Source organism: Notolepis coatsorum (assembly GCF_963971535.1).
Source record: "Notolepis coatsorum genome assembly, chromosome: 10".
Taxonomy (NCBI): Eukaryota; Metazoa; Chordata; class Actinopteri; order Aulopiformes; family Paralepididae; genus Notolepis; species Notolepis coatsorum.
The window spans coordinates 24,121,902-24,147,727 of NC_140174.1; the positions used below are offsets into that span (position 1 = coordinate 24,121,902).

General features: G+C 40.2%; 1 protein-coding gene across 3 annotated transcripts in view; it reads left to right on the forward strand.

Annotated features, from left to right (window-relative positions):
* LOC311235800 (myosin-binding protein C, fast-type-like) overlaps positions 1-25,826 on the forward strand; it is a 92,155-nt gene that overhangs the window by 26,374 nt on the left and 39,955 nt on the right. Inside the window, exons 2-7 of one of the 3 annotated variants that reach the window (XM_084323290.1) lie at positions 5,219-5,236; positions 9,820-9,843; positions 10,628-10,648; positions 13,955-13,978; positions 21,995-22,060; positions 22,708-22,856. In XM_084323290.1, coding sequence (XP_084179416.1) covers positions 5,219-5,236; positions 9,820-9,843; positions 10,628-10,648; positions 13,955-13,978; positions 21,995-22,060; positions 22,708-22,856 — 302 coding nt within the window. The remainder of the gene's footprint in view (positions 1-5,218; positions 5,237-9,819; positions 9,844-10,627; positions 10,649-13,954; positions 13,979-21,994; positions 22,061-22,707; positions 22,857-25,826) is intronic. The other 2 variants (XM_084323291.1, XM_084323292.1) reach the window with 2 other exon arrangements.

Here is a 25,826-nt window from a genome sequence, read left to right on the forward strand (position 1 = left end):
GTTCACACCTCTCCAAACGAAACGGACTATTGATTTAAAGGGACCATGGTTAACTTAAAACGGACCAAACAGGGTAGGTGTGAACGCACCTTAAGGTCAAGGCGGACTATTCAAGGATGCAGTGGCCAGTTCAGAAGAACTGGCATTACATCAGCAAGGCCATAAGACACCATATCTGGCCTTTACCAGCCATTGCAGTAATGCAGTCAGCCCCAGAGAGACAGTTTGGGGGTTGGACATAATATCAGGCTGTGCAAATCCACCAAGACTCCTTTTACACCCCAGGGGTCACAAATCGACACCTTTTGCCTTGATCTGTGGAGGTCCAGCCTTACCAGAGACAGTCTGGTCCATTCCAGACATACGGGTGATCAAACAATCTCTAAGGTCATGTTGAGATCTTAGGCTGAGATCTCAGTTTCAAATTGGCTGGCTGGCTTGCAGTTTCATCCAAATGCCCGCGGCGACCAACGTGGTATTAAAGTCCCCTTACTTGGCAGCACGTGTTCTGGATTTATGGGCTATACCATGAAATCAGATACACTCTAAAGTAAACATAACCTTGTGTGACGACTTTGATTGATTGATTGATTGAAAACTTTATTAGATTGCAGAATGGGTACAATACAGTACAGCTCAATACTAACAACTGCTAAGAGGATGAAGACCAGAAAAAGACTTTTGTCTTGTTTACATAAGGGTCCTCCATTTTCGACGAGGTTAGGATGTGGACCCAAGTGCAGACAGGAGGCAGATGATGTTGAAAAACCCAAGTGAGGGATATGGGTATATTTAATGAGCAGGCAGAAAGCAGGCAGAAAGCAGGCCGGTACAGGAGTAACAGGGAGAGCTCAGGGAGTGTTTGCGTTTTACAGGGAGTGCTTGCATTCTTTCATTTATTTGCATTCATCTAAAAATGTTTGGACATTATGGTGTTCTTGTTCTGTTCTTGACTTATTGTTATGTTTTCTTCTTGACTTGTTTAAAGAAGATCTGTACAGCCCATGGGGACATTAACGTGTGTTGTAGGGCCCTATAAATAAATTTGATTTGATTTGATTTAGCTCACTGGATACTCTAGCAAATAGAGTAGCGGCTAAATGACATAGGAACACTAAGGAACACAGACTAAGGCTATGTTCACACTTTAAAGTGGCCCAAATCGGAATTGAAAAGATCAGATTCCATGTGATTTGTGCTGTTCAGCGTATCGGTCCGAACGTAGCCTAAGAACAAGCTATGACCGACTGAGGGAAACCGACACAAGGGGGGTGATTGATTGACAACAGCTGGGGGTGATGATAGGTTGACGACAGCTGGTGATACATCCAGTGCACGAGGGAGACACATGAGGACATCTGCAGGACCTGGGTGGAAACACAAGAAGAAGAGACGGGGGGTGGGCAAGGGAGAGACTGGCGGGTGGGCGGGGAAGAGACTGGGGGGGTGGGCCGGGGAGAGACTGGGGCGGGGGAGAGACTGGGGCGTGGGCGGGGGAGAGACTGGGGGGTGGGCCGGGGAGAGACTGGGGCGGGGGAGAGACTGGGGCGTGGGCCGGGGAGAGACTGGGGGGTGGACAGCGTTAGAAGTAGAGCTGGACATCATGGGCGTGACCCCTTGGCTGAAATAGACAGTTTATAGAGAGATCATCTGTTACAGACAAACAGCTAGATAAATAAGTCAAGTTTAAAATGAGAACCCTTACGAGTGCCCTATGCACCTCCATATATTTACATGTAAATGGAGAAGGATTAGGGATCGTGAAAAGCAAAACGAAACCACGAGCTTGAAATGCTGCTAGGATCAGTATTTTCTTTTAATTTAATTGAAAAATACCATAGTATTAGTTCATTATAATATTCAGGTTAGATATATTTAGACAAGCTCTTATGATGAGCTGGATGTAGAATTCTGTAGCACCTAAAGGCATTGTGTTTTTGTAATCTTCAGACATTATGATAAGATAAACAATTTTCAAATTGTCTGTAAAATGTATCTCTATGCAGATGACACTGTTGTATGGATGTACGACTCATGATAGTTCAGCTGCTAGTGAGTGTCTGTAGCTAAAGATAACCAATGCTTCAAACGGAGCTTCGGGGTTACATTAATGTTAAATTGAAGACGGATAATAATATTCCAGTATTACTACACTTACTACCACAATGTTACTGTTTCTCAGGGGTGTAAAGTACTTGAGTAATTGTACCTCATTACAATACTTACGTACTGTTTTTTGGGGATTTGTACTTTACTCTAGTATTATTAGGTTTATATACTTGTACTTTTACTCAATTACATGTCAGAGAAAAGAAACAAAAAAACGTTTTACTCCTTACATTTAAAATTTTAAATGCAGTACAAATCTCGCAGGTCCAACTATTTTAATTAGTATATTTGTTTCTCTGGCCGAACTAACGTTAACGTTATTAATCTTGCGGCCGCACTTTATTTAAAAACAGCCAATCAAATCCCCATCAGTGGAAAATTAACCCACCCATACCCATGCTTGCTGATTGGTCCTTGTGCAAGACTAGAAAGCGGGGATCTTTGATTAAACACCTGCTATCAGAAGAATAGACAGTCAGAGTGACAAGCTACAGAAGATGGCCACAAACGATAGTAAGAGTGATGAAGAGGACGAAACAGAACATTTCATTCCCCGGGATTAAATAAAGGTTTAAACTTTTACCTTTTAGTACTTAAGTACATTTAAAAGTAGAAACATTTTAACTTTTACTCAAGTGCGTTTTTAGCCAGATACTCTGACTTTTACTTGAGTACGATTTTGAGACGGTACCCATACTTTCACTTAAGTATAATTTCTGGGTACTTTTTACATCCCTAATAACAATATTACAGTATTACTACAGTTACTACCACAACGTTGCTGTTTCTTCAAATTGCTTGCTGTGATTATTATTCCCCTCTTCTGCTGCTGACAGACAGGGTTGGCTATTACCACTGTAGTAAAGCCATCAGCCAGCAGAGACTCATCGCTTCCCTGTTTACCTTGCCACATAAGCGCTTTCAAAATAAAAGTTGGGTAATTTTCTTTTCAAAGTGAAAGTATCACACAATACTATTGTCACAGTCCACGGTCCGTATCGGTCCACTTTAGTCATGTGTCACGACTCACAATATATATCGTTACATCCATACATACAAGGGTACTACGACTATGCTTGCACCTCATGGTACCAAAGCACCTCAAAGGCGCTAAAAATAATTATTACAAACATCTCAAAACGAACTGGTCAGACTACTGCTTGACCTTACTCCTAGAACCCACCTCACCCCTGCCCACTTTGACAACCTAGGATGGCTTAGAGTAGACGACAGAGTACAGCAACTTGCAATGGGCCTGGTCTACAAGATACACTACACGGCCAAGGTACCCATGTACATGTCAAAATACTTCCCAAAGGTCAGTGAATACCACGATCACAACACCAGAGGGAGCTCCACAAATCATGTTAAACCCAGATTCGGCTCAAACAAGGGACTAAACACGTTTCACAATTATGCCACATCAATGTGGAACGCCCTACCCAAAGCTGTAAAGGAATGTGAATCACTACCCACTTTCAAAACCACTCTCAAAGAACACCTACAGGAGACTGCAATTCGAAACTGGCCCCTGTAAATGTTCTAACCCAACCCCCTCCAATGTACAGTAAATTACCAAGTATGGTTTTGTCAATATTCCAATGTACAGTTTTGCTTGTACAGTTGTACAGTGTTGTACCAATTATATTTATTATGTGCTGTATATTCTCAACATCATTCTAAATGACAGCTTGCTCTCAAAGATCTTTCGAGATTAAATAAAGATTGAATGTAAAGGAATTATTCAGATTCATACAGTAAGTAGAATGGCACTCGGTGACAATCATAATGTCAAACTATAAACCTGTCCTTCAGTCATAAATATTTGGGAGAATACCAAAGTAGTCTAACATAATACTCTGTTGAGTCTGTTTGAATATACCTTGAATCTAATCACGACCTCAGTTAGCATCACATCCCCAGCTATCATCATGTCCCCAGCTAGCATCACGTCCACAGCTATCATCATGTCCCCAGCTAGCATCATGTCCCCAGCTAGTATCATGTCCCCAGCTATCATCATGTCCACAGCTATCACCATGTCCCCAGCTAGCATCACATCCCCAGCTAGCATCATGTCCACAGCTATCACCATGTCCACAGCTATCATCATGTCCCCAGCTAGCATCACATCCCCAGCTATAGGATCCCTGTTGGGAACCTTGTTGGTCGCCATCTACTGTAGGTCCTTAGCACTTAGAAACCAATGGTTAAGTCTTTGACCTCCATCTGTGCCATCGATATTTGACCAATTCAGTAGCTAGTGCACGTCTTTGGTCAACTGCCGTCCTATCCACCAAGTTGGGCTAATTTGGATAAGAAAGGTGCAAGTTATTGTAGTTATGGAAGCACACAAGTCGTTATAATATCCCCTTGTTACTTCAACTGATCGAAACTGAATATCGTTCTAATGAAATCTATCATTTTTATTCAGTAGGCTACTGGACATGTAGAAGTATTCAAATTTAGTTCCAATCATCTTCACTTGAGAAATATTACCTTGAAATGTCCTCAAAATGAATGGTGGATGGGTGTGGAGCTAATGAGAATGTGGTGATCTAAGTTGCATCCACCCTGCAACATCGATCCCGGTGCTTGAATTTGCTACTTACATTTAAATCTCCCTACAATTTATTAAAGTAATTGTAATTGTATTATATTTTGGCAAAATCTATTTGTAATAAGCGGTAATAATTTTTGCATGTCATCTATTTGCTCTCCATCTTGAAACGTCATGCTAACTGCTGAGTTTGTCTTCTATTCATTCCAAACAATGGTTGTTTGGGGAAAGGGGGTTTGTGATTTCCGGCTTTACAAATACATTTGATTTGATTTGATTCTGTTGCTGCCGGTGATGTAAAACGCATCACTTCCTGTGCGCCAAATGATTTCCACAGGAATGTCCTACCAGACATGTGTAGAACAGAAAATGTAGCAATATAAAAATGGTGACGAACTGGGTATAGGTGGAATCATTTTGTGTAATATAATTTGGCACAAGAGTAACAAAATGGAGATTTATTCATATGAAAATGTTGTTTTAGAAATGTTTAATTTACAAGATCTACCAGAATGTCTAATATGTATTTAAATTTTTTCTACTTTTCAGTGACGACGGAGGCGGATGGTAAGTAACTCTTTACACTACATCAACCTACCGACCTTTGGTGTGTGATAGGCCGACATTATGGCCTGTGTCTTTACTACATCTCTCACATTCTTGCCTTTATTCATGTGATGAAACAGAACAGGTCCCAGCTCCTGAGGGTGTGTAATCTGCATGCACTCAATCTAAGTCCGTCAACTACATTGTTTAACTACGTTCGTTAGAATGCCAACTTACTCTGTGTTGGCATGTAGATGTTTTATAGATGTACGTCTTTTCTACAACATGTATTTTCATTTGTGGGGTTATGAGGTCGTGAGACATTTTCAAAGTCCTGTTTGTCCGTGTTATAATAATAATAATAATAATAATAATAATAATAATAATAATAATAATAATAATAATAATAATAATAATAATAATAATAATAATAATAATAATAATAATAATAATAATAATAATAATAATAATAATAATAATAATAATAATCATATAAAAAGCAGTGCAATAAAATTGCTATAATTTACATAAAATAGCATAGAATAGACAGAGTAAAATAGTGCAATAGTGCCGCGCAATAAAATAGTTCTCTACAGTACAACAATCACAGTCTGGATGCAATGAGTCCAAGCAGCAGAGTGTATTAATTAAAAGGCTAAAGTGAAGAGGTAAGTTTTTAGCTTGCTTTTGAAAATATTTTGAGATATAGTCTCCCTAATGTCCATGTGTAGGGTGTACAGGGTAGACAGCTGCGTCCCCGGTTTTCTCTTTTGGCTGTGGTTGGGAAGCAGTAGTGTTACTTACAGTGTTATACTCTACAAAGTACACAGTAATTCCTATCAATATTCTCACGTGAGATTTGACATAATGGGGAATTCTAAAGCCATTTATCAAATGATTTCAGCTGATGTTGCACAAGCAGGAGAGTGTGTTGGGAAGAGCACTTGGTGTCTTTTATATATGGCACTGCACTGGGCTCCCTTTTGTTTTTCCCCTCAATGTGTTTGCTAAGCTGAATGTTTGAGAAAACACGTTCCAGTTGGCTACCATGATATTCCTATTCACTAGCTGTTCATTCAAATTTAATAATTTTAGCTTTGGAAGCACCAGAGAAAACAGTTTTTAGCTGGACCCAAACGGGAAGGCCTACAATAGTGAATGTCCCATACTGACTTACTGACTATATATAAATGTGTAACATAATGTGGCAAATGTGTCTGTAGGGGCTGCGGTCATAATATTATATAATATTTAAAAAATGATGTATAATATTATGTATAAAATATAATATTAAAAGGGTATGTATAATAGTATACAGTACAATATGATATAATATTAAACATGTATGTATAATATTATGTATAAAGTATAATATTATATAATATACAAAATGATGTATAATATTCAGATTATGTCCAGAATCACCAATACCTTCCTGTTGAAAATGACGAGGCAATAGGATTACATAGCTCTTATTAGTAGCTCATAGTCTGCTTCACTCATTTTAGCAGGAGCAGCGGCTGCAGAAGAGGGTAAGAGGTTTTGACAGTTGCCTTGGACTAATGTCAACAATGCATTACAGGAAGCATCTCATTTTGACGTATGTGAACTATATCTATGTGCATATGTACAGTACAACATCACAACATTAACAGGAATTCGTCATCTTGTCCAATTCGTTTTTGTCTTTTTTTATGGAGAAACCGAATGGATTTCCTTAGCATGTATGGTTTTTGGACTGATGGGAACTTGTGTCGTTTGTGTTTAAAGGGAATGTCACGTGCAAGGCATCAGCGTGGGTTTTGATCAAACGATTCAGTTTACTGTATACCGGTTGCAGTTGGATGGAGATGCAAACTCTTAATTGTTCCTAGAAAAGACATTTTAACATTTTAAACAACGTTTGACTGTGCAGGTCCTATGCATGAAGGTTGTGAGAATATCTTCCTGTGGGACTCCCGCGTTTGGACTTTTGGTTGCGTCCTGTCTGTGACATCTGATCTCTCTATCTGATATTCTATTTAATGTTGATATTCTAATTGTTCAGCTGCAGCTCCTCAGGAACAAGATGGTAAGGGGCCCCTCAGTGTCAGGAAATACACATTATTTACAGCTTTAACTATATAGAGAATATTTCTGCTAATTGTCATTAATTTCCCTTTAGCTGAGGCACCAGCGCCTGCAGAGGAGGGTAAGATGCTAAATGTTTTGACAGTTGCGTTGGACAATGCATTACAGGGAGCATCTCATTGTGATGTCTGTGAATTATGTCTGTGTGCATAATGTTTCCAAGTTCAAGTTTTGTTTTATTTGTCACATATAAGGTACATATACATTATAGTGAAATGCTTGGTTCTGTATGACCCTTCTGAAATTGTACGTCATGCAGTTCAAAGTAAAAGAATAAAGACCAAACACTATACAAAGTATACAATATACAAAATTAAATATGTACCAAATGCAAAAACAAAATGTAAAATGCAAAAATGAAGTAGAAGAGGTAGTGCAGGGCGGCCGGGTAGCGCAGCGGACTAAGCGTCTGTCTACCACCACAGAGACAGTGGGATCGAATCCATGCTGTGGTGCTTCTGGGTTGGCCGACCGTCCATACTAACACAATTGGCAGTGTTAGCGGGTGGGAAACCCGGCGAGGGTGGGTCCTGGTCGTTGTAAACAGCGACTCTTACAGTTCGGTCGGGGCGCCTGCACAGCGAGGGAAGGATCTAGGAGAGGTAGTGTGACCTTCCACACGTTACACTTTCCCAGTGAGAGTCCGCGCTGCCAGGTGAAAAGAAGCGGTGGGCTGGGTACACATGTGTCGGAGGAAGCATGTGATAGTCTCCGCCCTCCCGGACCGACGGTAGGGGGTAGAGTGCGCAACGACCAGGAAGGGGATTGGGAATTGGCGTAACGATTAACAGTGGGAGGGGAGAAAAACGGAAAAAGAAGGGGGGAAAAGATCATAAAAAAAAGAAATAAGAGGTAGTGTAAATAGTTTAGGAATAAATTGATCAAATATGGTGTAATGTTTAAAACGTTCAAAGTGAATGTTAAAGGTGAATGTTTAAAGTGAGTGTGTACATGACGTCACAACATCAACAGGAATTCATCATTCATCATCTTGTCCAATTCGTTTTTGTCTTTTTTCATGAAGAAACCGAATGGATTTCCTTAGCATGTATGGTTTTTGGACTGAAGGGAACTTGTGTCGTTTGTGTTTAAAAGAATGTCACAAGCAAGGCATCAGTGTGGGTTTTGATAAAACGATTCAGTTTACTGTATACCGGTTGCAGTTGGATGGAGATGCAAACTCTTAATTGTTCCTAGAAAAGAACGTTTTAAACAACGTTTGACTGTGCAGGTCCTATGCATGAAGGTTGTGAGAATATCTTCCTGTGGGACTCCCGCGTTTGGACTTTTGGATGCGTCTTGTCTGTGACATCTGATCTCTCTATCTGATATTCTATTTAATATTGATATTCTAATTGTTCAGCTGCAGCTCCTCAGGAACAAGATGGTAAGGGGCCCCTCAGTGTCAGGAAATACACATTATTTACAGCTTTAACTATATAGAGAATATTTCTGCTAATTGTCATTAATTTCCCTTTAGCTGAGGCACCAGCGCCTGCAGAGGAGGGTAAGATGCTAAATGTTTTGACAGTTGCGTTGGACAATGCATTACAGGAAGCATCTCATTGTGATGTCTGTGAACTATGTCTGTGTACATAATGTGTACAAGTTCAAGTTTTGTTTTATTTGTCACATATAAGGTACATGTACATTATAGTGAAATGCTTGATTCTGTATGACCCGTGTGTCATACAGTAAAAAGTAAAAGAATAAAGACCAAACACCAAACAAAGTATACAATATACAAAACTAAAAATGTACCAAATGCAAAATGCAAAGATTAGGTATAAGAGGTAGTGCAAATCTTTTAGGAATAAATAGATAAAATATGGTGTAATGTTTAAAACGTGTTTAAAGTTTTTAAGTGAATGTTAAAGGTGAATGTTTAAAGTGAGTGTGTACATGACGTCACAACATTAACAGGAATTCATCATCTTGTCCAATTCGTTTTTGTCTTTTTTATGGAGAAACCGAATGGATTTCCTTAGCATGTATGGTTTTTGCACTGAAGGGAACTTGTGTCGTTTGTGTTTAAAAGAATGTCACAAGCAAGGCATCAGCGTGGGTTTTGATCAAACTATTCAGTTTACTGTATACCGGTTGCAGTTGGATGGAGATGCAAACTCTTAATTGTTCCTAGAAAATAACGTTTTAAACAACGTTTGACTGTGCAGGTCCTATGCATGAAGGTTGTGAGAATATCTTCCTGTGGGACTCTTGTGTTTGGACTTTTGGTTACGTCTTGTCTGTGACATACATCTAAGTTGAACGTTAGTCACATCCGATCTCTCTATTTGATATTCTATTTAATATTGATATTCTAATTGTTCAGCTGCAACTCCTCAGGAACAAGATGGTAAGGGGCCCCTCAGTGTCAGGAAATACACATTATATACGCTTATAACTATATTACTATACAACTATATAGAGAATATTTTTGAAGTTCAAGCTAATTGTCATTCATTTTCCTTTAGCTGAGGCACCGCCTGCCGCTGAAGGTAAGGGAAGAGTTTATTAATGTGTTTAACGGACTGATTTTGTGTATATGTGTGTGTATATATATGTGTGTGTATATATATATATATGTGTGTGTTTATATATATGTCTATCGATGTTGCATGTGCAATGTATTCACATACATGTGTGCATACATGTACTGGAAAGTGAATTATTTTCATATTTGTGTCTATAGACTTCCTGTTTTATGTGCTCAGTATGTGCTAGATGTTGTCATAGTGTATGTAAAAGGCAACTCTATGGTTAGCCCTTTGAATACAAGGAATTCAAGTCAATGTCAGCTGAATGATGTCCTGAATGAACATACTACCGGTATGTGACTGGCTGCTGACATTGTTGTGGAACAATATTGTATCATTTAACATGTGTCATTAAACTGACAGGCATATTCTATATGTTTGAAACTGTTTTTCATGTGGACTTAAATTGTTTTATTCACTGTTGTATGTCTACATATACAACAATATAACGTGTGCTCACCCCTGATTTTTCTATGTTCTACTTATTTATTAATTTATTATAAAAAAAAAAGTGTTTTTGCATTCATTAAGTAGCACTTAAGTTGGATTGGACTCCCGTTTACCAAAATGTAATGGAGCATGATTTTATTTTTCCATTTCCATGGAACGTCTCATAGGCTCTGATGTTCATTACAGTCTTATCAGCATCCTCCTGCATTACATTCCATGTCCGGTGCAAAGTCATGTACTGTACAGTATAATGCTATTAAGCTGCTGTAAAGTCAATGTGCTTCCTTGTCCGCAGTAGATACAGAAGAGGAGTATGGTAAGAGAAATAGCAACACGGGTCTATTTTTGGACTCTCTCCGAAAGCATGTGGTCTGCATATCCATAACATTATCTTGTTATGTATAAACTGCGTTCTCTGTGTCTTGGTCACAGGATGCTGCATACAAGGTGTTTAGCAGACCTGGGTCAGTTTGTATTTGAAATGCTTTTTTCGTAGCTAAAATCACCTGATTCCCGAAGTAAAACATGTTTTCTTATTCTGGAGAGCAGGGCCGGCACTTGCTTAGGGCCCCTGTGGCCACTAGACCCCCCCCCCCCCCCCCCCCAAAAAAGAAAAGAAAAAGGAAAGGTATTAGGCAAAAATCTATACAATTCTACAGCTTTACAAAAACAGCAGGATACAAGCAAAACAGGGCTCACAAAAACATACAAAACTCAGTAGCTCAGGAGCAAATGCTGCTTACTACACAGGCTAGATCCACAAAGAATGGATTGCACGGTGCTAGTTGCACCCTTACTTACAATTCATTATGAATTGAAAATGGGGGACCCTGATGTAAACAAGACGAAAGTCTTTCTCTGGTCTGCATCCCCTTAACAATTGTGTGTATTGAGCCGTACTGTATTGTACCCATTCTGCAATCTGTTAATAAAATTGTCATTTAATCAATCACCGCGCAGATTGATTGATTGAAAATTGTATTAACAGATTGATTCATAATGAATTGTAAGTAAGGGTGCAACTAGCACCGTGCAATCTATTATTTGTGGATTTGAAAATACAGCCGTTCCTTTCATCTGTGGCTTTACTCTCCATGTTCTCTAAATTTATTTTCATTGTGGATATAGAATCCCCCCCCATTTAATTTTATACTTATTTACTGAGACGGCCCTGCTGGAGACGGCAAGGCAAAGGACAGACAATTCATATATACTTCAAAGCATGTAATTAACAGGAATGATATGTCCCACAGTCACAATCTGTCCCCCAGAACTAGCTGACACCACTTCAAATAACAATTTGACTCAGGTCTGGTGACAAAAAGAACAGTAATCAACATATTTGATTATGTTTTGTTTTGATTCTTGACAGTTAACATTATGGTCTTACTCTCTATATATGTTAAACTGTTGATGCGTTTCATTGTGTTGTAATAATGTATATATAACTATGGATGCACCGATACCAGTTTTTCCACTGCTGATACTAATTCGAGTATCAGCAGTTTTAAGTATCGTCTGATACTGAGTACTGATCTGATCCGTTCATTTTACATTTACATTTAGTCATTTAGCTGATGCTTTTATCCAAAGCGACTTACAAGTTCTGTACGACAAGTCATCAGGAAGGGTACAACTCTATCAGCTGAGTAACAAGGTTCATCAAAGTGTTGCGTGTTACAGTGTAGGTTAGTTTATTAGGGCAAGTGCATGACAGTAAGGTTAGTTAGGGTTAGATTTTTTTTTTAAATAAAAAAAAAAATCAGATAATGGTTGAAGAAGTGCGTCTTCTTCTGAACATCTTTTTACCGAACAGTAGAGATTTAGGGGTCATTGCTTAACAATGATTGGATAATCCTGTGTCAAAAATATAGTGTCTGGAATTGGAAATTCTCCCAATACCAATTCCCTATTTTAGCCTGGTATCAACCTGATATCTGATCGGTGTCGGTGCATTCAGTATATATTTCTACTATATAACGGTATATAATCTTCCATGAACTATACCATATATACAGTATATTACGGTAAATGTGAGGAAACTATAATGTTGCAAATTTTCCGGGATATTGTGCTCATTCCCCATCAGGTTGGTAAATGTGTGATTCTTGAGGCCAATAATCAGCCAATAAGGCTGTGATACAGTGAATGATGGTATATGTCCAATTCTGATTAAACTCTCCAATTTGTATGCACGTTTGTGTATAAAAACCTAAGCTAAATGCCCACTCACCGCGCCATGGGGGCGCATGCCAGAGGTCATTAAACGACCCTCTCGTGGCTGCGGCACCTTTTCCCATCACATTTATAGAATCTGCGCATTTCACCATTCCCCTACATTTATTGTAACATACTGTATATACTGGACTACCATACATTTAAATGGGTATTCCACTGAAATGGACTTTAATGTTGTAATATGCAAAGAGTTTTGAGTTATGATCCCCCATACGTATGGAACATGCAAACCTACATCATCTATAATATATTATTATCAGTGTTGCGATGCTCATATCAACACAGGCTGCACGCACGCTAATGACGCCACATGCACGCGCGCTCCCGCGCATGCGCATACATGTTCCCTTGCATAAGGACAGACTAAAAACAATGCCTAATTGCCTCTACGAATGGAATGTAACACCTGACGACCGGCGCTATTGATATGCAAAGTAGCCAGGTGTGTACTGCGAGTTGGCGCATCAGTCGAGTGCAGCGCTTTCCTGTGTGCACGCACGCGCTTCTGCTCACAAAACTTAGGTTGCCCGGAGTGCAATCTCGTCCCATGAGCAACGCATCGCTGATTATTATGAATACTGTATATAAGATAAGATAAGATATTCTTCTATTGATCCCCTTGGGGAAATTCAGGCATCATAGCAGCAAGGGGGGGGGGTACAGGTATGGGCAGGGTAATAGTAGAAGACATAAATACAGGCAATACAATTATAGTACAGTAAAAGAAAAGTTTAAATAGGCAGTGTAACTCTGAATATACACATATGAGCAAGTAGGCAGTGTAATCAAAGGATATATACTATATACTGTATACACGTGTGTGAGAAATTGGTGAAGGAGAGGAGACGGCTAAGAAATCAATGGAGAAAGGCTACAGTGGATGAGAGCGAGGGAATTCATGTTTTGCAGGAAGAGCTAAGGAGTCGGTTACCAGTACTCAGGAGGGGAGAACAATTTAGGAGGAAGAGGAAGAAGGAGTCGAGATAGCGTTTAAAATCCTAATTCCCAAGGAGAAGGAGTCCTCAGTTTTAAGCCAGTTTCGGGCTATATCCCTCCTATCATACAAGGAAGTTCTGCATGCGGGATACATGGGCAGTGAGAGCTAGCATGGAGGGGGTTGGGACGTCGGAGCTAGCTGTCGAGCCTTTCCGAATGACATCCCTAAAAGTACATTTTGGTGGAATACCCCTTTAATTTATACTACCATATATATTTTTCTCTTTTATTCTTTCTTTTATTACATAATGGTGTAATATAACTTGTTTTATGTCTCACTTCATGTGTTTACATTGAACTATGGTACAGTATAACAATGGATTTTGTTATACTTCCATATGTTACATTTAAATTAACTTATTAACTTATGTTAAATTATTTTTCTCAGCTGAGGCAAAGCCCACAGACGAGGGTAAGAGATAGACATGTCTGGAGGTTGTGACTATGGATTGCTGCATGGGGATGCAATGTTATGAAATGCAGTTTGTCTGCACCCATAGTATTGTATGACGTTTACAATTCAATCCCTCTTTGAGCTGCCTGATCTCACTTAAAATATGTAAATAAAGTAATTTTACCACAGGAAAAAGGTAAATATTGTATGTTATAGTAATATGTATTGATGTATTTACAAAAATGTACAATGTGTACATATTACAAATAAGTAATATATTGACATACTGTATTTACGAAAATGTAATCAGAACATTATATTACATATTCAAAAAACGTTTCAAAAAACTTTTGAGTTCCCCTGCTGGGGAACGAATGGGAGGCAAGTGGCTTTACCTCAAGACTACCAAGACACGCCCAAACCCTAACCTTAACCACACTGTTACCTTATACTAACCATAACCATAACCGTTAAATGTTAAAAGTTCAAACGAATCATCATCATCATAGTATTGCTGTGTTTGTATCAGGATGGGTGGGTGGCTTAGTCTAACGGTGAACACACTCGCCTGCAACCACAATCATTGTTAGTTCAACTCCCGGTTATGATGTTTAGGACTTTCAGCGTTATGAAATGTAAATATATTACTTAATTTACTTATTGTATAAGTAATATATTTACATTTCGTATGGCTATAACATAACATACATTATGTACCTTTTTTCCTGTGGTTGCTTTGAGTCAAGATGTTTTTTTTTCTGATATGTTGAATGTATTTTTTATTTTATTAATTTTTTTTATAGATCATGTCATATCTATATAAAACCCCTATACAGACATTGTTATGAATCTCAAACATGGGCCATAAGTGGTAATATGTATGTAAAACTTTGTTGGCCAACAGCAAGTGTAACAAGGTTGAAACCTTGCAATGGAAGCCCCTTGGTGTAAACTCACTTCTAAGTTAACTACTCTCCACTTCACCACCTGACTGTGGTATTTAACATACGTGGTCACATGGTGCTGGTGAGCGGAGGGTTTGCTGTTTGAGGCTGTCGGAGGACAGGTGCCCAGTGAAAAGTTCCTGCTGGTACCGAGTGGCTGCCGTTAGAAGTGGTGCCGTGACCCGGGTGGTCAAAATCCATGTTTGATTTGGAAGGAATACTCAAGCACACTGGTATTCTTTCTACTTATAGTTTTAACCAACGTTTCGGTCAACAGTCCTCTTTCAAGGAAGGTTTGAAGAAGGTCTGTTGACCGAAACGTTGGTTTAAAGTATTCCTACATACATAAAGTGAAGGAGTGAGAATACCAGTGTGCTCCAGTATTCCTTCAAAATTCAACATTAATCTCCTGGAGAAAATGAAGGTGTGTAAACTGTGGGAATTTATTATAGTCAAAATCCACCCCAGAATAGAATATCATGCTGTTGCTATAGGGACAGATCAATGAATATAGTAAGTACCATTCAAGCCCATGTGCCACTTGCAACTTTGACACTCAATAAATATAAATGTATTGTAATGTAATTGCTTTTCATAGTTAAGAGTTTGACCATGGTCTAGTCTAGTCCTTCCCAATCCTCTCCTCGAAGCACCCCAGTCGTTCCATGTATTTGTTAAATTCCACTACCAGCACACCTGATTCAACTTAACAAGCCCTTTATTAGTTGAATCAGGTGTGCAGTGCAGTGTGCTGGTGGTGTTATTTAACAAATACATGGAACGGCTGGGGTGCCTCGAGGAGAGGTTTGGGAACCACTGGTCTCTATAGTCAATACAGTAGTGATAAAAAAAAATAAGGGAAGAAGAGCCTTCTACAACAACATAAAAAAGCATAATTTATTAGCATTTTTAACTGAAGTTTACATTGACCTATTATTGACCTTTCGCAGTTGTACAATTGTTACATTTGGGAATTTTCTTCTTAATGGAACCCATTTTAGGGTGGATTTTTGGACTAGTAGCCTACTGTTAGTGTTAGCGGAACGTTAACTGACTGTTAACTGACTGTTAACTGACTACCAATCCTCCCACAATGCCTTCTACTTCACTTCCCAGCAGCACATGCCGTAAATGTCTTCAGTAAAGAAATCAACATTTAGTACCTGCTTTCAGAAGGATTGCTGTAGAGTCTGCGTGTGTGTGCAACTGTGCATGCGTGTGTGTGTGTGTGTGCCCGTGCGTGCGTGCGTGCGTGTGTGTGTGAGTGTGCGTGCGTGTGTGATGGGGAGGGGGGGGGGGTTGTGGTGGTGATTAGGGTTAGTGTTCATTCATGGTTTGTTGTGTTCTTTATCAGATGTTATTGCAATGTAAGTTTGAGCCCCATTTCTCTCTTGGGTCTCGAGCTCAAAACGTTCTGTGTCTAAAAGAACCCCTGAGTGAACACTATTCACTGTGTCTAAAAGACTATTCAACTATTTGGTTTACCTAAAACAGGGACTACAGAAACATCAGTAAACCGGTGTGAATTACAGTAGCTATAAAGACAGCTTCAGCCTCACCATTACATGATCATATTTTATGCATATTTAATTTCCTGATATAGAAAAGCAGCTATTCTTGGGGACACATTAATTATTTATATAGTGAATAATGGACTTTTTTTCCTAGTCTCAAAATATATATATATATATTTCTTTTTTAGTTTTCTTTTCAAGTATATTATTTTACTTCCTGTAACTAGACTTTTTTTGTACCACATTATGTCGATGCTGCTGCCAGGCAGAGGAGCCAACAACAAAGGATCCCACCCATCTGTGTTGTAACAGAAAAGAAAAGACGTGACAATAAAAAAAGATAGATTCTGATTCTGACTGATTCAGATTTTGCTAATATTGTCAAGAAAAATATACAATCCCAGGCTACTGGTTAATATTGCTTACAAAATGTTTACTTGCTGAGTCACCCTGCCATGTCACAGCTGTCTGTATATAAATCTTTAGATGCTCTCTACCAAAGTAAATTCAGCGTTCAGTGGGTTTTCTTTTGCCCTGCTGCGATGGGTGAGAGGAGTCCATTCTGTAATGTTTTCTTACTTTGAGTCTTTCATTTATTATTTATTTTATTCATATATCAAAAGCAATTGGGGGGATCTTTGTTCAGAGTGAATAAATAGTAAAAACAGAAAAACCTGTCATTTTGTATGTAAATATGCTGGTTTAGCTTAACCCCAACCAGGTGAGACACAAAGACGTTGACCCCGTAGTGCACCATGGTCGTCTCGTGTCTTCGTTTTACATGGTTACCTCTGAACTGGATCTATTTGTTGGTTTTCCACAAGCTTGTGTTTTATACTATACACTGTCTGTACATGTTTAATTGAGGACTTTAGAGGATGAGTGTATAATGTCCTGTTTGTGTTTATAGTACAAAGTCCCAGTAGCTTCTCTAGGCTCATGAAGCAGTTTGTTTTGTCTGTTTTGCGTTTTGGTCTCCAGGTGTCTGTTGCGTTTTGGTCTCAGTGAGCAGTTTGTTTTGTCTCTTGCGTTTTGGTCTCCGGGTGTCTGAGCAGTTTGTTTTGTCTGTTGCGTTTTGGTCTCCAGGTGTCTCTTGTGTTTTGGTCTCCGTTTGTTTGTGCAGTTTGTTTTGTCTGTTGCGTTTTGGTTTGTTCCACACTTTGGACGTGGGTGTCGTATATGTGAGTATGTTTATAGATTCCTTAGATGCTTCTGTGAAAATGTGCACAATTTAGATGGTAAAGTTAATCTTTACAGCATTTAGTGATTTCAAACTTGATTTTTTTCTTTTATGAGTCAAAATTGCAGAGGTACCAGCTGCGGCAGGTAGGAGTAGAATTGATTCGTCAATGTTTTTTCTAGTTTAAGTCCACGTTTTTTGGGTCCTTGACATCAGTTCCCTTACAAAAACATATGATGATCATATCATCATCATATTATATCTGTTGGTCACTACTGGTAGTGAGCCAAGAAGGATGGAAATACTATAGCTTAAATTTTATTAGACCATGGTATTATTTAAGTACAAAGGTGGTACCATGGCAATACTTAACCTTTACCATGGCAATACATAACCTTTATCTTGGCAGTACCATGGCAATACATAACCTTTATCTTGGCAGTACCATGATCAATTATTCATGCGATGGCTGGTACCATGGCAAAACTGAAATTACCATCAAACTACCGTGATACGTTTTTTTTTTGTACGAGTGAGTTGAGTGAATACAGAGAACCCTGTCTAACGGGCTGGTTTACTTCTCTCAGAGACACCTGCAGCTGTACCCCAACCTGGTGAGACGCTTGTCCCCGTTGACGCCATCCCATCCTCATTTACTTAGTGTCTCGTGGTCATTTCACGTCTGTCTCCATTTACATGGTGTCCTCTGAACTGTTTTCTTCACCATGCTGTCATTCAGTCACGTTTGTTTATACTCAGTGTCCCATGGTCGTTTCCTGTCTGTCTCCATTTTCATGGTGTCCTCTGAACTGATTCTGCTTGTTGCTGGTTTTCTAGTGGGTTGTCTCAGTGTCTGATAGTACACAGCGCAGTTTTGTCTGTTTTGTCTGTTGTGTTTTGGTTTGTTCCACACTGCGGGGGACGTGGGTGTCGATTGTAGCCCGGTGTATGTACAGTATGTGTCCTTAAACGCATGACCATCTGTGGGAGAAGTGTTCTGTTTAGTGTTAGATGTGTTAGACGGTCTCTACCAAAGGCAGCATCGAGTGATTTCAAACATGTTTTCTTTTTTCATGACCACAAAATGCAGAAGCACCGGCTGCTCCAGGTGAGAGTAGACGTCCGTCCTACAACGTTTTCTTTATGGTCTTCGAGATCCATTGAGTGAATTACTAGTAAAACAGAAAACTCTGTCATGGTATGTAACATACTGGTTTACCTTCCTCAGAGACACCTGCAGCTGTACCCCAACCTGGTGAGACGCTTGTCCCCGTTGACGCCATCCCACCCTCATTTACTTGCCCCTTTTCCACTGCATGGTACCTACTCGACTCTACCCTACTCTACTCTACTCGCTTTAGGTACCTGGTACTTCGTTCCTTTTCCACTGCAGATACTAAAATAAAGTACTCAGTTTGTCTCTGTGTGGGGAGGCGGGGCTGCTGGTGTACAGCTGAGAGCTCCATAGCTCTGTGAGAGCTCCAGCATAGCTATGTCTGTGAGCTAGGCGCAAGCCAGAGTAAAACACAGTTTTCAATCAATCAATCAATAACAACATTAACGAGACTCACGTTGTGTCCATTCTGCTAACGCTAACGTTACCTCTCATTGTGTATATTCCACAAGCGTTAACGTTAGCTAGGCTGTCTATGCTAACGTTAGCGTTAGCATTAGGCTAACAACAAAGCTGTAACGTTACCAGTCTCGCGTCTATTTGCTAACGTTAGCATTAGGTAATAACCGGTTTAAAATGGATGGTGATTACCTCACGTTGTGTCTATTCTACTAGCATTAACGTTACTCATACAAACAATCAATAGCGAGTTATATTGATCACGTTATGTACGATAGCCATGCTAAAACTCTAGCACAACATTAGCACCTAACTTAACAACAAGCCTTAACAAGTCAGCGATCTTTTTGGGAGACTAAACTCTCCGCTCTGTGGCAAATTGTGTTGATGTCGGTTTTGTTTAATCAATAAATGAGGCAGAATACACAGTGACTGTATCCTTTGTTTATTGCACTTGTGCCTGCTGCAAACATAATGAAATCCTATGCGAGACATTAAAGATGGCGGCTTTCTGTTTTCGTTCAGACTCTCCAAGGAGTGACGCGTCTCTCTTCTGACCAATCAGTGGTCTGCAGTGTTTCACGTGACTTTTCTGGTACCAGTTCTACTCGCTTGGCACGCGCTTGGAACCTCGACAGAGCAGGGACTAAAAAAGTACCCAAAAAGTACCTGGTACCAGGTACTTTGGTAATGTAAAACCGAAAATGCCGAGTAGAGTCGAGTAGGTACCATGCAGTGGAAAAGGGGCATAATGTCTCGTGGTCATTTCACGTCTGTCTCCATTTACATGGTGTCCTCTGAACTGTTTTCTTCACCATGCTGTCATTCAGTCACGTTTGTTTATACTCAGTGTCCCATGGTCGTTTCCTGTCTGTCTCCATTTTCATGGTGTCCTCTGAACTGATTCTGCTTGTTGCTGGTTTTCTAGTGGGTTGTCTCAGTGTCTGATAGTACACAGAGCAGTCTTGTCTGTTGTGTTTTGGTTTGTTCCACACTGTGGAGGATGTGGGTGTCGATTGTAGCCCAGTGTATGTATGTGTCCTTAAACGCATGAGAGTAGACGTCCATCCTGCACCGTTTTCTTTATGGTCTTTGAGATCCATTGAGTGAATTAATAGTAAAACAGAAAACTCTGTCATGGTATGTAACATACTGGTTTACCTTCCTCAGAGACACCTGCAGCTGTACCCCAACCTGGTGAGACGCTTGTCCCCGTTGACATGCTCCCATCCGCATTTACTTAAGTGTCCCATGGTCATTTCACGTCTGTCTCCTTTTACACAGTGTCCTCTGAACTGCTTGTGCTTGTTGCTGTTTTTTTCCTGGGTTGTTTCAGTGTTTGATAGTACACACTGTCTGTACATGTTGAATGACATTTTTATAGTCCTTTTTTGTGTTCGTAGTACAAAAGTCACGACGCCCAATAATCTCTCTAGGTGCCTGTTGCTCATGAAAATGTCTGAGGTTTGTTTTGTCTGTTGTGCTTTGGTTTGTTCCGCACTGTGGAAGATGTGGGGGTCGATTGTTGCCAGTTGTGAGTATGAGTTGTTGTGAGTATGTATGTGTCCTTAAACGCATGGCCACCTGTGGGAAAAGCCTCTAAAGACAGCATCTACATGTTTTCTATGAGTAGACGTCCATTCTGCAATGTTTTCCTTGGGTCTTTGAGATCCATTGAGTGAATTAATAGTAAAACAGAAAACTCTGTCATGGTATGTAACATACTGGTTTACCTTCCTCAGAGACACCTGCAGCTGTACCCAAACCTGGTGAGACGCTTGTCCCCGTTGACATGCTCCCATCCGCATTTACTTAGTGTCCCGTGGTCATTTCACGTCTGTCTCCTTTTACACAGTGTCCTCTGAACTGCTTGTGCTTGTTGCTGGTTTTTTCCTGGGTTGTTTCAGTGTTTGATAGTACACACTGTCTGTACATGTTGAATGACATTTTTATAGTCCTTTTTTGTGTTCGTAGTACAAAAGTCGCGACGCCCAATAATCTCTCTAGGTGCCTGTTGCTCATGAAAATGTCTGAGGTTCGTTTTGTCTGTTGTGCCTTGGTTTGTTCCGCACTGTGGAAGATGTGGGGGTCGATTGTTGCCAGTTGTGAGTATGAGTTGTTGTGAGTATGTATGTGTCCTTAAACGCATGGCCACCTGTGGGAAAAGCCTCTAAAGACAGCATCTACATGTTTTCTATGAGTAGACGTCCATTCTGCAATGTTTTCCTTGGTTCTTTGAGATCCATTGAGTGAATTGATTGTGAAAACAGAACACCCTGTCATGCTATATGTAACACTCTGGTTTACCTTCCTCAGAGACACCTGCGGCTGAAACACAACATGTCGTCCCTGTTGACACGTCCCTGTTTACATCGCATTTTGGTTTCCATTTACATGTTGTCCGTTCAAACTGTTTTTTCCGCCTTACCCAGTGTAATATACCCGTTGACTTAGCGCTACAACGTCGTCCCATGTCGGCCTCCTTTTACATGTCATTTGACCTTCCCTGTTTAGATTGTGTCCTTTGACCTGGTTTAGCTTGCTGTTGGCTTTTCACTTCAGTCTGGCACTACATACGTCATGTGTAAGTGGGTAGTCTACTGGGCATGCATAGAGTATGTCCTGTTTGTGTTCATAGCACAAAAGTAGCCCAATAGCTCATGAAAATGTCTGGAGCAATTTGTTTTTGTCTATTGCATTTCTGTCTGCGGCTGCCAATTGGCTATCAATGGTGGCCAATTGTATGTGAGACCATGTATACGTCTCCCCCTCACCATCTCCCCCTCACCGCCTCCCCCTCACCGCCTCTGTCCGTCTTTACAGAAGGGAGGTCTGAGCTCACTGGGCTCTTTGTGGAGAAACCTACGGAGTTGACCGCCGCCACTACAGGTTGGACACCACAACACACATTGACACATTGACACTGTCGACACCGGTATCCACGTGTATACAGTAGGAATGCACCTAGCTCTTTTTCACTGGCCAGTACACGGCACCAATCCAATCCATAACATTTACCCAACAGTGTAAACATAGGCCATTGGTTTGGTGTCACTAGACGGAAAAGATGGTTGAGCTATAATCCTGTGTTTCCATTAAGAGATCCAACTTGCCTTTTTGTGCCAAAAATATTGAACGTCAAGTTGCTTAGCTTAGATGTTTGACCTACTACACATGAATCGTTGTACTGCATTTTAGTATTGAGGAGATTCTCTGATAGCAGTGCCCTATGTTAGCCCGGTATCAGCATCGATTGGCATCTTGGTATAATTGACATGCATTTATAATGCATTATGCATTATGATTATGGTGTCCCTAACGCTAGCTTTACTGGTGTGTGTGTGTGTGTGTGTGTGTTTGTGTGTGTGTGTGTGTGTGTGTGTGTGTGTGTGTGTGTGTGTGTGTGTGTGTGTGTGTGTGTGTGTGTGTGTGTGTGTGTGTGTGTGTGTGTGTGTGTGTGTGTGTGTGTGTGTGTGTGTGTGTGTGTGTGTGTGTGTGTGTGTGTGTGTGTGTGTGTGTGTGTGTACGTACGGCAGGGGATGATATCACATTCATAGCCAAAGTGGACTCCACCAACCTGTTGAGGAAGCCCGTGATGAAGTGGCTGAAGGGGAAGTGGCTGGACCTGGGCAGCAAGGCTGGCAAACATATGCAGTTCAAAGAGACCTATGACAGGAACACCAAGGTGTGTGTGTGAAGAAGATTATTTTATTGTCAATTAATGTACAAGGCAATTGAAATGTGTTTTTTCCACATATCGCTCCTAGTTACACATAAACACCGTCCTCATATCCCTCCTAGTTACACATAAACACTGTCTTCATATCCGTCCTAGTTTCACATAAACACCGTCCTCATATCCCTCCTAGTTTCACATAAACACTGTCCTCATATCCCTCCTAGTTTCACATAAACACTGTCCTCATATCCCTCCTAGTTAAACATAAACACTGTCCTCATATCCCTCCTAGTTACACATAAACACTGTCCTCATATCCCTCCTAGTTACACATACACACTGTCCTCATATCCCTCCTAGTTACACATAAACACTGTCCTCATATCCCTCCTAGTTACACATAAACACTGTCCTCATATCCCTCCTACAGTAGTTACACATAAACACTGTCCTCATATCCCTCCTAGTTACACATAAACACTGTCCTCATATCCCTCCTAGTTACACATAAACACTGTCCTCATATCCCTCCTAGTTACACATAAACACTGTCCTCATATCCCTCCTAGTTACACATAAACACCGTCCTCATATCTCTCCTAGTTACACATAAACACCGTCCTCATATCTCTCCTAGTTACACATAAACACTGTCCTCATATCTCTCCTAGTTACACATAAACACCGTCCTCATACCCCTCCTAGTTACACATAAACACTCCTCATATCCCTCCTAGTTACACATACACACAGTCCTTATATCCCTCCTAGTTACACATAAACACTGTCCTCATATCCCTCCTAGTTACACATAAACACTGTCCTCATATCCCTCCTAGTTACACATAAACACTGTCCTCATATCCCTCCTAGTTACACATAAACACTGTCCTCATATCCCTCCTAGTTACACATAAACACTGTCCTCATATCTCTCCTAGTTACACATACACACAGTCCTTATATCCCTCCTAGTTACACATAAACACTGTCCTCATATCCCTCCTAGTTACACATAAACACTGTCCTCATATCCCTCCTAGTTACACATAAACACAGTCCTCATATCTCTCCTAGTTACACATAAACACCGTCCTCATATCCCTCCTAGTTATCTCTCCTGGTTACACAAACTCAGTCCTCATATCGCTCCTAGTTATACATAAACACTGTCCTCATATCCCTCCTAGTTACACATAAACACTGTCCTCATATCTCTCCTAGTTACACATAAACACCGTCCTCATACCCCTCCTAGTTACACATAAACACCGTCCTCATACCCCTCCTAGTTACACATAAACACCGTCCTCATATTTCTCCTAGTTACACATAAACACTGTCCTCATATCCCTCCTAGTTACACATAAACACTCTCCTCATATCCCTCCTAGTTACACATACACACAGTCCTTATATCCCTCCTAGTTACACATAAACACTGTCCTCATATCCCTCCTAGTTACACATAAACACTGTCCTCATATCCCTCCTAGTTACACATAAACACTGTCCTCATATCTCTCCTAGTTACACATAAACACCGTCCTCATATCCCTCCTAGTTATCTCTCCTGGTTACACAAACTCAGTCCTCATATCGCTCCTAGTTATACATAAACACTGTCCTCATATCCCTCCTAGTTACACATAAACACTGTCCTCATATCCCTCCTAGTTACACATAAACACCGTCCTCATATCTCTCTTGTTACACATAAACACCATCCTCATATCTCTCCTAGTTACACATAAACACTGTCCTCATACACCTCCTAGTTACACATAAACACCGTCCTCATATCTCTCCTAGTTACACATAAACACTGTCCTCATATCTCTCCTAGTTACACATAAACACCGTCCCCATACCCCTCCTAGTTACACATAAACACCGTCCTCATATCTCTCCTAGTTACACATAAACACCGTCCTCATACCCCTCCTAGTTACACATAAACACTGTCCTCATATCTCTCCTAGTTACACATAAACACTGTCCTCATATCCCTCCTAGTTATCACTCCTGGTTACACAAACTCAGTCCTCATACCCCTCCTAGTTACACATAAACACTGTCCTCATATCCCTCCTAGTTACACATAACACTGTCCTCATATCCCTCCTAGTTACACATACACACAGTCCTCATATCCCTCCTAGTTACACATAAACACCGTCCTCATATCCCTCCTAGTTACACATAAACACCGTCCTCATATTCCTCCTAGTTACACATAAACACCGTCCTCATATCGCTCCTAGTTACACATAAACACTGTCCTCATATCCCTCCTAGTTACACATAAACACTCTCCTCATATCCCTCCTAGTTACACATACACACAGTCCTCATATGTGTGTGTGCTAACATACAAACAAACTCTATTGATTGATTGTTTTTAGAGATACTTGTAAACTGTATTGTGTCAATCGAAGCTGAAGGGCAGAACACAACCCCATACTGAAGCAGACTGAAAAGGCTACACATAAACACTCTCCTCATATCCCTCCTAGTTACACATACACACAGTCCTCATATGTGTGTGTGCTAACATACAAACAAACTCTATTGATTGATTGTTTTTAGAGATACTTGTAAACTGTATTGTGTCAATCGAAGCTGAAGGGCAGAACACAACCCCATACTGAAGCAGACTGAAAAGGCGATTAGTAAGTTAGCAGGCTAACACGACGAGACGAGGCGGGAATCCTAGTAATGCCAGCATTTTCCTTTTAACCCTTTCACTACCACACTACAAAGGGTTAAAGCGTTCACTACCACACTACAGAAGGTTAACCCTTTCACTACCACACTACAAAGGGTTAACACTTTCACTACCACACTACAGAAGGTTAATCTTTCACTACCACACCGTTTAACCGTCTGTAATGTGGTAGTGAAAGGGTTAACTTTCTATAGCGTGGTAGATTGATTGAAAACTTTATTAAGAGATTACAGAATGGGTACAAACAG